General features: G+C 36.8%; 1 protein-coding gene across 1 annotated transcript in view; it reads left to right on the top strand.

Moving 5' to 3' along the window:
• Positions 1 to 12,558, top strand: part of LRP1B (LDL receptor related protein 1B) — a 271,488-nt gene that overhangs the window by 147,711 nt on the left and 111,219 nt on the right. Inside the window, exons 38-45 of the mRNA XM_066323173.1 lie at positions 1,348 to 1,540; positions 1,985 to 2,110; positions 4,106 to 4,234; positions 5,613 to 5,732; positions 6,770 to 6,883; positions 7,074 to 7,223; positions 9,778 to 9,900; positions 11,609 to 11,728. Coding sequence (XP_066179270.1) covers positions 1,348 to 1,540; positions 1,985 to 2,110; positions 4,106 to 4,234; positions 5,613 to 5,732; positions 6,770 to 6,883; positions 7,074 to 7,223; positions 9,778 to 9,900; positions 11,609 to 11,728 — 1,075 coding nt within the window. The remainder of the gene's footprint in view (positions 1 to 1,347; positions 1,541 to 1,984; positions 2,111 to 4,105; positions 4,235 to 5,612; positions 5,733 to 6,769; positions 6,884 to 7,073; positions 7,224 to 9,777; positions 9,901 to 11,608; positions 11,729 to 12,558) is intronic.

Raw genomic sequence — 12,558 nt, 5'->3', positions numbered from 1 at the left:
GGAACAAACCTAGAGCATCCCTTGGTATGGAGTCCTGCAGGACTGGAGCACCTTCTTGGTCTCCAAGGCATAGCTGTAGTGTCAAAACTGGGGGCTTTTGTTTCACAAAATGAAATTAGGATGTCCTGTCTATTAGGTGCATTCATTAGTCATATGAGAGAAAGACTTCCTATACACCCACGATGAACTATTTAATATTAAATGTGGGATTTACTATTACTACTCTGTTCTCATCCCAGTGTTTTTTAAGAGTTGTCACACAACAATGCCTTGGAAACACGAAGGGCTCAGGTCCATCAGATGTGCTGGTCCATGGAGATTTCCGTGAAATCTCATCATTGTTATGAACTCCCTCTGGGAAAGGGGATAAAGCAGATGGAAAACCATGGTGATCTAAGTAGATATGGTAAAGGATATTCTTTTTCTCATTTTGTCCCAATTTCCCTAAGATAAGTAGCATGTAGGCACAGGTTTGGTTTGTTGGGTTTTTTTCATAGTCTGGGTGAGAACTGTTCCAACTTAAGAAATACTCATAACTTGCTATTTTTTCCCAGTGAAACCTAGAATGCAATTCCATAAAAATCCTAAGAGTATTATTTAGGTCCATTATCTAATGGAGAAATATTCACCCCCTTCCAGTAATTCTCTTCAGCCAAAATTACACTTTCAACTAAAAAACTGATAAAAACTCATCAGAGTCTTCAGAAGTGAAACTGTTAATGTGAATTTTTTAATTCTGATACATGGAAAGAAAGAACATACATATATATTTACAGGAGCTTTGATTTGGATTGAGATTAAATTCATTGCTTTTCTAGAATTTTCTTTCAGACCTTACTATATAGTAACCTTCAAATCATCTTTTCCTTCTAGGTTTTTAATTAATTATTACTGTGGTGAGATTTTTTTTCCTGAATTAGGAAATATGAAACATTTGTTGCCTAGGGTTCAAGTTTCTAATGTGATGATGTGGTGAGCACTCTTCAGTGTTAAGGCTCTTCATTTTGGTTCCTAAAGACTGAATTTTTAGACTTTCAGCCATGCTCTTCTGTTGGAGCTATTAAGCAGGTAAAGTGTTGAGTAGGTATTTTAAAGGCACATTTAGATAAACAGTGATTTTTTTTAAATTAAGGAACTGATGCCTGGTTTTCTGAAATTTGCATGCCTGTGGCATCCTTTTAACACATTTTAGGTGCTGTTATCTCATTTCCCCAGGTGCTGCAGGTATAAAAGTATTAAGTGTTTTTGTCTAAAAGTGATGGGAGTCGCAGTTTCGCGCTTTAAAACCTCCTCGTTCAGTGACAGCACTTTCCTCTCCTGTTTCTCCTCTGCACTTCTGCATTTTAGGTCATTGTCAAGTCTGGCCCAGGCACTTTCCTCAGCCTGGCTGTGTATGATGAGTACATCTTCTGGTCAGATGGAGTGAGGAGAGCCATCCTGCGTTCCAGCAAATACACGGGAGGGGACACCAAAGTTCTCCGCTCCGACATCCCGCACCAGCCCATGGGGATCATCGCTGTTGCCAACGACACCAACAGCTGTAAGCTACCAAAGCAGTTTTCTTCATGCCAGCATCTCTCATTTCAGGGATTTTACTTAGTTTTAGCCAGGTTAAAAGTTTATATGGTGTTTCGTAAATTCTTTCGTTAAGGAAAGATGGGATGTATATCCTTTTGCTGAGTAAATAAGCGTTATTCAGAATTTTCTGCTGTGGGTGTTGAGCTCAGTGGATAGAAGTTAAGTACTTTCCTGTCAAATTTCATCAGTTTTGAATGTTGTAGGTTTTTATAATTATTATTTTCCAGGTGTTTGTTTACCTTTAGCATGCCAGCATCTGAGGGATGCTGACATTTTCATCCAACTGATTACACCCAAATCAATTGCCCATGAATCTGTGATGTGGTGATCTTTGCTCTCTCAAAAACATTGGCCATTGAAGCAAATTTAATAAAATGGAGTTCATCTCTTGTCATTTGTCACCCAGGTGAGCTATCTCCCTGTGCACAAATGAATGGAGGCTGCCATGATTTGTGCCTTCTGACGCCTGATGGACGAGTGAACTGCTCGTGCAGAGGGGACAGAGTCCTGATAGATGATAACAGATGTGTGAGTAAGTAATGGTGGCTGACACAATGCTTTTCTGGGCTCTGAGGCACTTGGCTTTCATAAGACAGTTGGCCCAAGCCATGAGTTTTATTTCTTCTGTCGACTGTAAAAATTGATCTGGCAATTCAGACCAAACCAGGCTTTTAACTCTTTTGTCTTGTAAGTCTTTTGGTGGCTTAAAAAGTGTTGATACTCTCCTTAAACTCATATTATTGTAGTGGGATACTGTTTCTTATTAATAGTATTTTTACATATTTGTCACAGTTACTGCTGAGATAGATAGAAATATCTGTATATATCCTTCCCTAGGGTTGTGTGGGATAAGTTTCTGAAGTGGAATCTTAGTTAAAGTACTTTCTTACCTATCACTCTTTGTTGTCAAACCAATGATTGGCACTGGAAGTGAGAGAGGTTCAGCAGTTGAATTCACATGCCTGACAATTTATTTTATAATAATTATATGGCATTCATACTTTTCAGAGCATCGCAACTCTTAAAATTGCTCTTAGGTTAAATCATGTTTAAATTGTCAGCTAGGACGTGAAATAAGATTTAATCTTCTAAATTATTCTGTAGCATGTTTGCAGGAAATGTTGATCTGAGCTATCAGGAAAGAAAAAGAAGGCATTACATAATGGAGTAGAGTAGCACAGAAAGGATGGAAACAAGACAGACTGCAGTTTAGCTTTGAGATCAAAAGTTTCTTTCTTCATAACAGAATTGAAAGTGATACTCAATAAAATTGAAAGTTAGCAGTTCCAGCTGAGAAAAGGAATTAAGTGTCCTTTCACAGTGTAATTAGGCTGTGTAACTTACTGCCAGTCAAGAGTCTTGAGACAAAGCTTCAGTGAAATTCAAAGAGGGAGACATGATGATAGGGGTAATGACTGCTCTGGCTACTCACTTGTCATCAAAGAAACTGTTTGAAAGGCATTAAAATGCTTTGTTTCTGCAAGATGGAGTTTGAAGCAATCTCTACAAGGGTGTCCAGTTAAACAGAGGGCAGATTGTACTATATATACTTTTATTCTTTTCATTTTTTTCTAAAGATTGCAGTCGAAGGTGCTGAACTAGATGAACTACAAATGGAATTGAGAATGACTGTCCATAAGATATAAGTTCTTACAATGCTAGAAAATGGAGGAAAAAGAGATAAAAATATTAAAATTCAAATGTAGAGAGCTAAAAAAATCATATTCTAGACCAGATGTCACCTTGTTCAGAATCTATATTTTTCAGCACTTTTTCTTCATGTTTGAATCAAATCAAGAAATGCTTTCAATTTATGTTGGCTTGGCTATTGCATATAGCAGCCATTGGTTCTTCCTGAATTTGTGCTGAAGTGATTATAATGGAAACAAGAAAGAAGCATGACAACTGGATATCATTCCCTCATTGTTCTTCTTCTTGAGTTGTCCTAAATGCTTCTCTTTTCCTTCCACTTTGATATTTTGGTTAGAACCATGCTCACAAAAGCAAGTTGTATGACCTATCCTGAAGTTCATGACCAAATTGTTGCATCCAAGTCGTGATGTGTTTTAGTTTAAGTAAAAGAGTAAAATTTTAAATGTTCACCTGGTTCTCTTCTAAAATAATAGATAAAACATCCACTGCATGAGAAGGGGAGGGTTTTGGTGAATAAAAGAAATTAGTATAATGGAATCAACAGGTTTTCTTCATTGGGGTTTAGGCTGTATCATTCAAGCTGGAGGTTGGGGAGGCATGGATGAGAAGGAAGCTGAGCACAGTAGTTCCAAACTTATCAGAATGAGTTCTTTCACTACATGTTCCTTCATGGATGTTTGTCAATGTATTTTCTTTTACAGGTTCTCTTTGTGTAGAAGCTTTTAACTTCTGATGCAATGGTGTGTTTTACTGTTTTGTACTCAGGTTTTCAAAATTCATGTAGGTCAAATTAGAAATGCAGCCAACATTTTTTCTCATTTTCACTAGTGGTAAAAGCTTTTAAAAATTACGTGTTAATGTGGTTTGTTTTTAGGTAAAAATTCTACTTGCAACATCTATTCTGAGTTTGAATGTGGGAACGGTGAATGCATTGATTATCAGCTGACTTGTGATGGCATTGTGCACTGTAAGGACAAGTCTGATGAGAAACTTTTCTACTGTGGTGGGTATTTCCAGATCTTTCACCTTCCTGTTGTAATTCTGGTGTTATACATGCTTAGATTGCTTCCTCTGTGACTTTCCTACTTATTCACACCAACTGCTCAGCCAAGATGTCCAGGAAGAAAATGTCAGCACACATTAAGAAAGCCTTGACATGACATGGAAAAAAATTACCTGAAAATATTTTTTTCTTGTGGACTTCACATATTAACTGACATATTTAATAAAAAGCATCTCAAATGTTCTCATGTTTCTCTCTCTGAAACAAAAATAAGGAAAAACATGGGTAACTGGTTTTTGTTTTTTGTTTTTTTTTTTTTTTTAAGTGGAAGATACTTTATTGTGCAGTACTGTAAAATATATAAATGCTAGCTAATTAATTTATAAGTAGATTTATAAAGATTTATTGCCCACAGGAGCTGTGGCTTCTGTCCAAGACCAGATTGGAGCAACCTGGGATAGTGGAAGGAGTCCCTGACCATGGCAGGGGGTGGAAGGGGTTGGTTTTGGGGGTCCCTTAAAACCCATTCCATGATTCTGTGATTCTGAGAACCAACAATTTGTCTTTCCATGGACTTGCCACATAATTTTATGAAGACTATTCTATCAATTTGCAGTGTCACAGTGAACACTTCGCCTCATTTAAATCAACTGTACCAAGTATTTTGCAACACATTTGAAAAATCCCAGGAAGAACTGGGGTCCTTTCATGCAGTAGGTAATATACAGGATGTTGCTTTCTGAATCTGATAAAGAAGAAGATGCTGGACTCATTATTGTTGATTAACTAATGCAGTGAACATCATTATTGTGACTTCTACAATAATTAGGATTTCAGTAAATCAATCCTGAATTTTCAAACATATCATTATATGTAAAATTAACACATTCTTTAATAGTGTTCTTGAGCAGAACAGTGTTGGTATTGGTGCTCAGAAATCAGAAACCTCTCTGCTAATATTTGTGGTTAATTTTATCCTCCATTTATTTCTGCTTTGGTTCAGGCCAAATTTGGTGTGCTTCATTTTACGTGATGCCACATGAGAGCATTCTCCCCAAGAAAAGTGTGTTAAAACAAATGTATTCAAAGCACATGAGCATTTTGTACCACAAGATAATGAAAACCTGGAACTAGGCCTCCCTTTTTCTTCTTTTTGGTCATTCTTTCCCATCATGCATTCATTTATTGTTCTTTATCTCTTTATCGCTCCCAGTGTGCTGCGTAATAAATGAACAATTTCTGAAGTTTGCTTTTTTTTTCCTGTAGCTTGGAATGAATCACCAATTAAAATATTTTTCTGGATTGTTTGTTTGGATTGAGCATGAGGCTGTTTTCCAGATATGTCAATCCAGTCATGTGCTTGTATTTAATTTCCCAGAAAACAGGGGCTGTCGGAAGGGCTTCAAGCCGTGCTCCAACCGTCGCTGTGTTCCCAGTCATAAAGTCTGTGATGGTGCCAATGACTGTGGTGACAACTCTGATGAATTTGACTGCAAAGGTAAATGGCACCTTATTTCCAAGGTGATTTCACAATATTGCTTCGTAAATACTCATTATGCAAACAGGAGTAGCTGGAAAATAATGTGTGGTTTAATCATAGGATGGGATTGATGTAGAGGCTGATTTTGGTTTGCCCCTACACTCTTCTAGAAGGAGAGTGGCTTTGGCTATAAAGCATAAAATATACATATGCATTATACGTATCATATTTTATGTTTTGTGTGTATAAAATATAAAATACAGATGCTGTTTCTTCTGTGAAGTAATGAGAGAGTAACTTTACTGCAGACAGATTGAAAGACGGGCGATTTCTTCTCTGCATGTGCTTCTTCCCTAAAGCAGCAAATGTTCTATTTTTCTGCTTCTCAGATGCATGGCAAAGTCTATGTCCTTTGCAAAGCTTACTGGAATTGTTCTCCTTTTCATATCAGAATTGTTTTTTGATTTATGTCTTTTAACATGAATATTTAGATCCGTGCATCAGCCAGTGCATAAAGGCCAGCAAGCAGGCCACACAAATCCTTAGTTACAATTCAGAAAGTTTGGTGGGGATATTATTCCAGAAGATTTCTAACTAAAAAGCTAGATAGCTGTAGTAATAAGCATATTTTGAAGGCACAAAATTATTTTTTAATCATTTACCTAAGTATAAGTAGAGGGAATACATATAGGCAAGAACCCCAAGCTGGTTTTACAAGGAGCAAATCTGAGAGATTCATGGATGATCCTGAAAATGCTTCTTCCTCCCTCTCATTATCTCATTTTGAGATAATCAGTATTTGAAGAATACTGATTATCTCAAAATGAATTGAATTACCTAGAGACACTTCTAGGTTAAAAAAAAAAAAAAATTAAAAAAATCAGCAACTTCTAAGGTGCGATAAACTCAAAACCATATGTCTGCTGGAAGGTACAGCGTGTTCTGAATGCCTCACTCTGAAAGGCAGAAGGCTTAAGCATCATCATGTGTGCGGTGTGCCTCTGAGGAGTCTGTTTAGCACACAAATTTACGTCCTTTATAACCATATGTCCCAGACTCGGCGTGCGCCTCGGCGGAGTTCCGCTGCGCAGACGGCGTTTGCGTCGGGAAATCGGCGCAGTGCAACCAGATCATCGACTGTGCAGATGCCTCGGATGAGAAGAACTGCAGTGAGTTTGTGTTCGTGCTCCCTCCCAGCAGCTGCTCCCTGATCATGCCTTGTAATGCAGCTGTTAATTCCTGGGTTTTGCTGCTTGGGATTCCAACACCTGCGTGGGCTCCTCCAGCCCGACGTGAAAATTAAACTGTAAGGCTTCTCAGTCTGCCTTAGGTGTGTGGTAATTCTCTGTCTCTTTCCAGATAATACAAACTGTGCTTACTTCTATAAACTTGGGATAAAATCTTCGGGATTTGTCAGCTGTAATTCCACTTCCCTCTGTATACTGCCAGAGTGGATTTGCGATGGATCTAATGACTGCGGAGATTATACAGATGAACTAAAATGCCCAGGTAACTGTGAAAAAGTAAAAAGAAAACAAACACAAAACTTTAATTTACCTTTTAAACAAAGAAAAAAGTCCCATTTGGGGAGCCACAGTGTTTCTCATTGTGTTGCAAAATGTTCATTCAGTCAACGCTGGTTTATTTAACATGGAGATTAATACAGTACTGAATGCAGTTTATTCACTTTTATTTTGTGCATCCTGGGATTATGCAAATTACCACAAATAAATGCTGATTTTTTTTTTTTTTCTGAAGCAAACTGTAATGTCTAGCTTTCTATTTCCTCTAGGTTAGGTCTGTCATTTATCATTTTTATTTAAGTAAAACATGAGTCATTAAAATGTCAAGCTCATCAAGCATCAGCATAATCACTCAGGAACTTTTATTAGCTACAGCTTTAGTGGGTGGTATTTCTTTTCTTGCTGACTTGGTTTACTTTCTCTTTTATTTGGTTGAGGCCCTTGGAATAGGCAACCAGGGTAGGATCCAGGGTTACTGCTTTTGTGATAGTTCTGGTCTTCAGCCAGGAGAAAAGGATCATGGCAACTTGAGCCCCAGACACAGGACTGAGGTTATATTTAATGTTAACCAATGAATTATTCACAATAGTCAATTCTTACCTGATGAAGGAGGGCATCTTTGTGTTTGCTCCATTTTAATCCAGAGCCCCTTGTTTGAGTTTGAGAATATTAAGTACAAAATGAAAACATTTTTTTTATTTCTGTTCTTTTATAATTGAATCATTCTAGAGTGAAATTAACCTCCTGTTGGCCAGTAACTCTCTTTCCTCTAAGTAGTAGTGTCAAATAAAAGAAAACATTTAATAAATAAAAAATTTCATTAGTTCATAAAATTAAAATTTCTAATTTTATATTGTTCAATGCCATCAAATTTTTGCATAGCAGTGGACATGATCTGATTCTTTCCATTTAATATTTTCTTTTTCTATGTGATAATCCTGTTGTGTCACCAGAAGGTTCTATTAGAATTCTCATATTCATTGTGCCAAATTTATTGGCTAAAATATTACCAGGATCCAGAGGAACCTGGGGCTTCAGCACTACTGTCAACCAAGCTGTCATTAAGGACTTCTATCAGTCCCTTAAAATAGATGCATATTAAATTACAGCTTCCATTCTAATCTCTACATTTTCCAGATTATCTCTTAATTATGTAGAATTTATTCTATATAACACTTCGTTAAGCTCAAAATAGCATCATTTTCTGTATTTTTAGAGAAAGAAAGTTGTTTTTTTCCATACCAAGGAAAATGTTGAGACCAGTGTGCTACAGCTTCAGTAAACTAATGTTGCATAAGTACACTAATGTGCATTTTATTCCATTGTCCATTTATTTGAATTACTTCTCTCTGAATTCCAAATGTGTGTCAAAATGTTCCATCATTTTAATATGTGACTAATTGCCTGGATCATTCCTCCCTTTACTTGGAAGCAATACCATTCCCACTCAGCCTACATGTGATTTCCTTTGCCATTTCATTCAAAACTGACCAGCTCTGGCACATTAAATTTCTGAGTGTTGTTTCTGTTATGAATATTGCAATTCCCATTAGCACTTTGTTTCAGTGTCATTATTTCTACAAAAAGTTACAGCAAAATCCTCATGGAGGGTAGCTGTATTTAGGGAACCCTTAATATCTACTAAATCATCACTGATGTCTCACCTCTTTTTTTTTTTTTTTTTTTTCTTTTTTTTCTTTTTTTTTTTTTTTTTGTTTTTCTTTTCATTCATACAGCTGTAGAGGCCATATATGTTTATTTTACCTTTACTTTTAAAAGCCAGGAGGCTGGAAACAAATCCAGTACACTGAGGGAATAATGAAAACCGTGGCAGAGAGTTTCAGTGGTCTTAAGCACTTGGAACTCTGGCCTGGGTTTTCCCAGGAACTTGCTGAAGATTTTGAAAATAAGCTGTTACTAGACTAATATTTGTGCTTGCATCATGAAACTCTACATGTGGCATGTTTTGTTTCCTCACACCTGGTTTCTAAGCATTCATTGAAAGTCAAATTTTAAATTGCTTTCTGACTCAACAAAATTAAAAAGGCAAGGGAGAACTTTTTAATTTCTGCTCGAATCTAAACTTCTGGCTCCAGCATCTCTGGTGTAGCTGCTGCTAGTCGATGCATGCATGAGATTTGTAGCTTCTCCCAGTGACAAAAATACTGCCACAATTAGATTATCTTGTAAATGACAGCAGAAAGTTCAGAAGGGCAATTTCTTCAGCTGGTGTAAAACAGCAAGCAATGCTGAACTGCCTGACCTCCAAACCTGTAAACTGAACTACTTCCCTCTCTAGGGCTTTTGATTAGTTTGAAGTTGTGCTCTGATTCTTCTCTAAAAATAAAAATAACTATTTCAGCTCCCTAAACTACTTAGCTATCACTTTTTATTTTATTTTTATGAACACAAATTATTTTTTTCCATTTTTAGGCATAAACACTTTGTCCATCAATATTCAGAAATTTAGCAGAAATGTATTAGGCTCCTAATCATACTAGTAGAGACCATTTTACATTACATTCTTTATTTTATCACAGTTCAAAACAAACCCACATGTGAAGAAAATTATTTTGGTTGTCCTAGTGGAAGATGTATTCTGACCACCTGGCTTTGTGATGGGCAGAAAGACTGTGAGGATGGAGTAGATGAATTGCACTGTGGTGAGCATTTTGTCTTATTTGTATTTCTGTAGTCACTAATGCACCTTGGAAACAAAGAAGTGGGCATTTATATCTCAGGAGTTGTATTAAAAAGTCTCTAATGCTGTTTTTTTTAAGATTCAACTCTAATACTTTATGCTGTCAATACCTTAAATTCTATTTTGTGCCAGAATGAAAACCCTTTATTTTTTTTCTCTCTTAAGGATACATTTCAAAACAGAGTTTTCTAATACTTTAATATTTAACAATTCCACTAATTCTTCACAACTCCTCATTAGAAGAGATTTACAGATATGAATTTGAATCAGTATCTGGATCCCAGTAGGAAATACCTAAACCTCAAAGTAGGCATTGCTTTGCCTACATAGATAAGATTATTTAAAGTAATGACAGAAGAGATGTAAACAAAATACAGCATGAACCATGAACTGGGTTAAGGGTTTTTTTGTCTCAGATATTTTCACATTCTTAAATTTTACATAATTGAGACACAAAGCAGGTTGTTTTTACTCCTAGTGCAAGCTGGTCTTTTCAATTTGTATGGATTGCCTGAATGGATTATTGTTGTAATGAAATTGTGCCAGAAAGCAGTGTCAAATTTTTATATTCCTCATTTAAATAAAACCTGAAATAAGTTTTTTTCAGTTTGGGGTTTTTTTTTCTTTGCTTCTTACCATGATTGAACATTTTGTATTACTCTCTTCATGACCTAGTTCCCACTAATATGCTTCCATATTGGGTTTGCAGTTTATATTGTATATTTTTATCTTATAACTTTGAAATTAGGAAGTGCTGTGCACTATGACAATCAGAGTCTTTTCTGTTGGACACATTTGTCAAGCATAACTTGGTGTTTACTTTTCCAGGTGTTATACACTTGTGTACCATACTGTAAACTGAATTAGATGATTTTTATGGGCAAAAGGGAAGGGGATTAAGTCAACGCTTCTTTCCCCATGGATTGCTCTTGCCCATTTTGAGATATCTGTTACAATGACCTCCTTTAAATTCAGATTTCATTACCTAAACTTCTTTTTAATGTTAATACTAAAATTTGTTGCTGATCAAAATCAGTTGCAACAAAATAAACTTTAGTCTTAAAGAAAGAAGCCTGGGAAAAATGGAAGACCTGGATTTTTCAGAAGGAATAGCATTGCTATTGGGCAGTTTTATAGTCTGATTTTTGAAATGCAGAAGCTCTTTTTCTAATGTATAGAATTTTTTCTTATGAGAGAAAATAACATGAAATCTTTTAAAAGATGGAGTTAATTACTGGAATAACGGGAGGAAGGCTGTGTTGGAAAATTTGAACTGTGCCCTCTCTGTTCTTCCACCCAAATAAAGCAGTTCACTGTAGCTGTAACATCTGTTAAACATGCAAACTAGTCTTCAAAACTGGTTCAAAACGAGTTTTTTGAAGTGTTTATCCTCATCCCACTTACAAAATATTTGATAATATTGGAATGTTTTTGGAATGTTTCATTGTTTATTTTTAAAAACGTGTTAGTGAATGCAAACTCTTGGACAAACTGATAATATGCTGAATAAGAAGATTAGGGTTGTACAGTGTTGGAGTGTTTTAATAGATGGAAACTGGGAGGAGAGAAAGGATGAAGTGCCAAAAACCATAAACTGTGGTTGGAAGTGCAGGGAAGGAAGGCAGTGATGTTGTGAACCTAATAAATGCAGGGCCTGGTGTCATCCCCAGATTCCTCCTGCTCGTGGAATCAGTTTGCTTGTTCTGCAAACAAGTGCATCTCCAAGCAGTGGACCTGTGATGGTGAGGATGACTGTGGAGATGGCTTAGATGAGAGCGATGCCATTTGTGGTGAGTAGGGTCGTTTCTGGGTTGGGTCAGGTCATGCTTGAGAAGGGAAACCACTTGTTCCAAGGAGAGGCTGGGATGGGAGCAAGGAGAGAATCTCCAAAGGGTGTGAGGGATCTCCTCCCTCAGCCCCCTGCAACCAGCAGATAGGTTCCTTTTTATGGGAACCATATGGTTTGTGTAATTCTATTGATGCCTAAAGAGGCTGACCTGGAACAGAGGCTGGACGGAGTCAGAGGAATAAAGTAGGTGTTTGTTAAAAGGCCTTCAAAGGATACACCTTGGGCAGTACAAGAGCCTGATCATGGTTCTGCCCAAAATGGACCCAAGATGTATGATGAGTCACGAGTTTTCGCACTTTTATAACTTTTGTTCCATTTAAATATTGGGGTAAATTGTCCAATTAGAGCTTCAGGTTATGCAGTCCCATCCTCCCACGTTGCTCTCCTCAATTTGCTGTTGTTTATACTTCTTGAGACTGGAACTGCAACAGTTTCCTTGATTCTGGGGCTGGTAAAGGGATGTTTTATCTAACTACACTGTGAGGAGAACTTGCTAATACTTTATATGAAGTTCAGAGACACACACTAAGGCAGTACAGAATCTAAAACATGTGAAACCTAATACTTGAGGCATCACTGTATGTAAAGTTGTGAATGGCAAACCAGCCTGGGCCAAAGGACAGCCAGCCTGTTCTCCAGTTCCTGTCCTTGAGGTAAAACCCTTGTTTGAGTTTCAGATTTGAGTGTCAGGTGCTCCAAGACCCTAAAGTTATTGCATTTTTGTTTTAGTTTTGGGTTTGGGTTTTTTTGGTTGGTTTTTTTTTTTTTTTT

Source organism: Sylvia atricapilla, chromosome 7 (assembly GCF_009819655.1).
Source record: "Sylvia atricapilla isolate bSylAtr1 chromosome 7, bSylAtr1.pri, whole genome shotgun sequence".
Lineage (NCBI taxonomy): Eukaryota > Metazoa > Chordata > Aves > Passeriformes > Sylviidae > Sylvia > Sylvia atricapilla.
The sequence above is the reverse complement of the archived record's forward strand: the minus strand, read 5'-3'. Positions and strand labels throughout refer to the sequence as shown.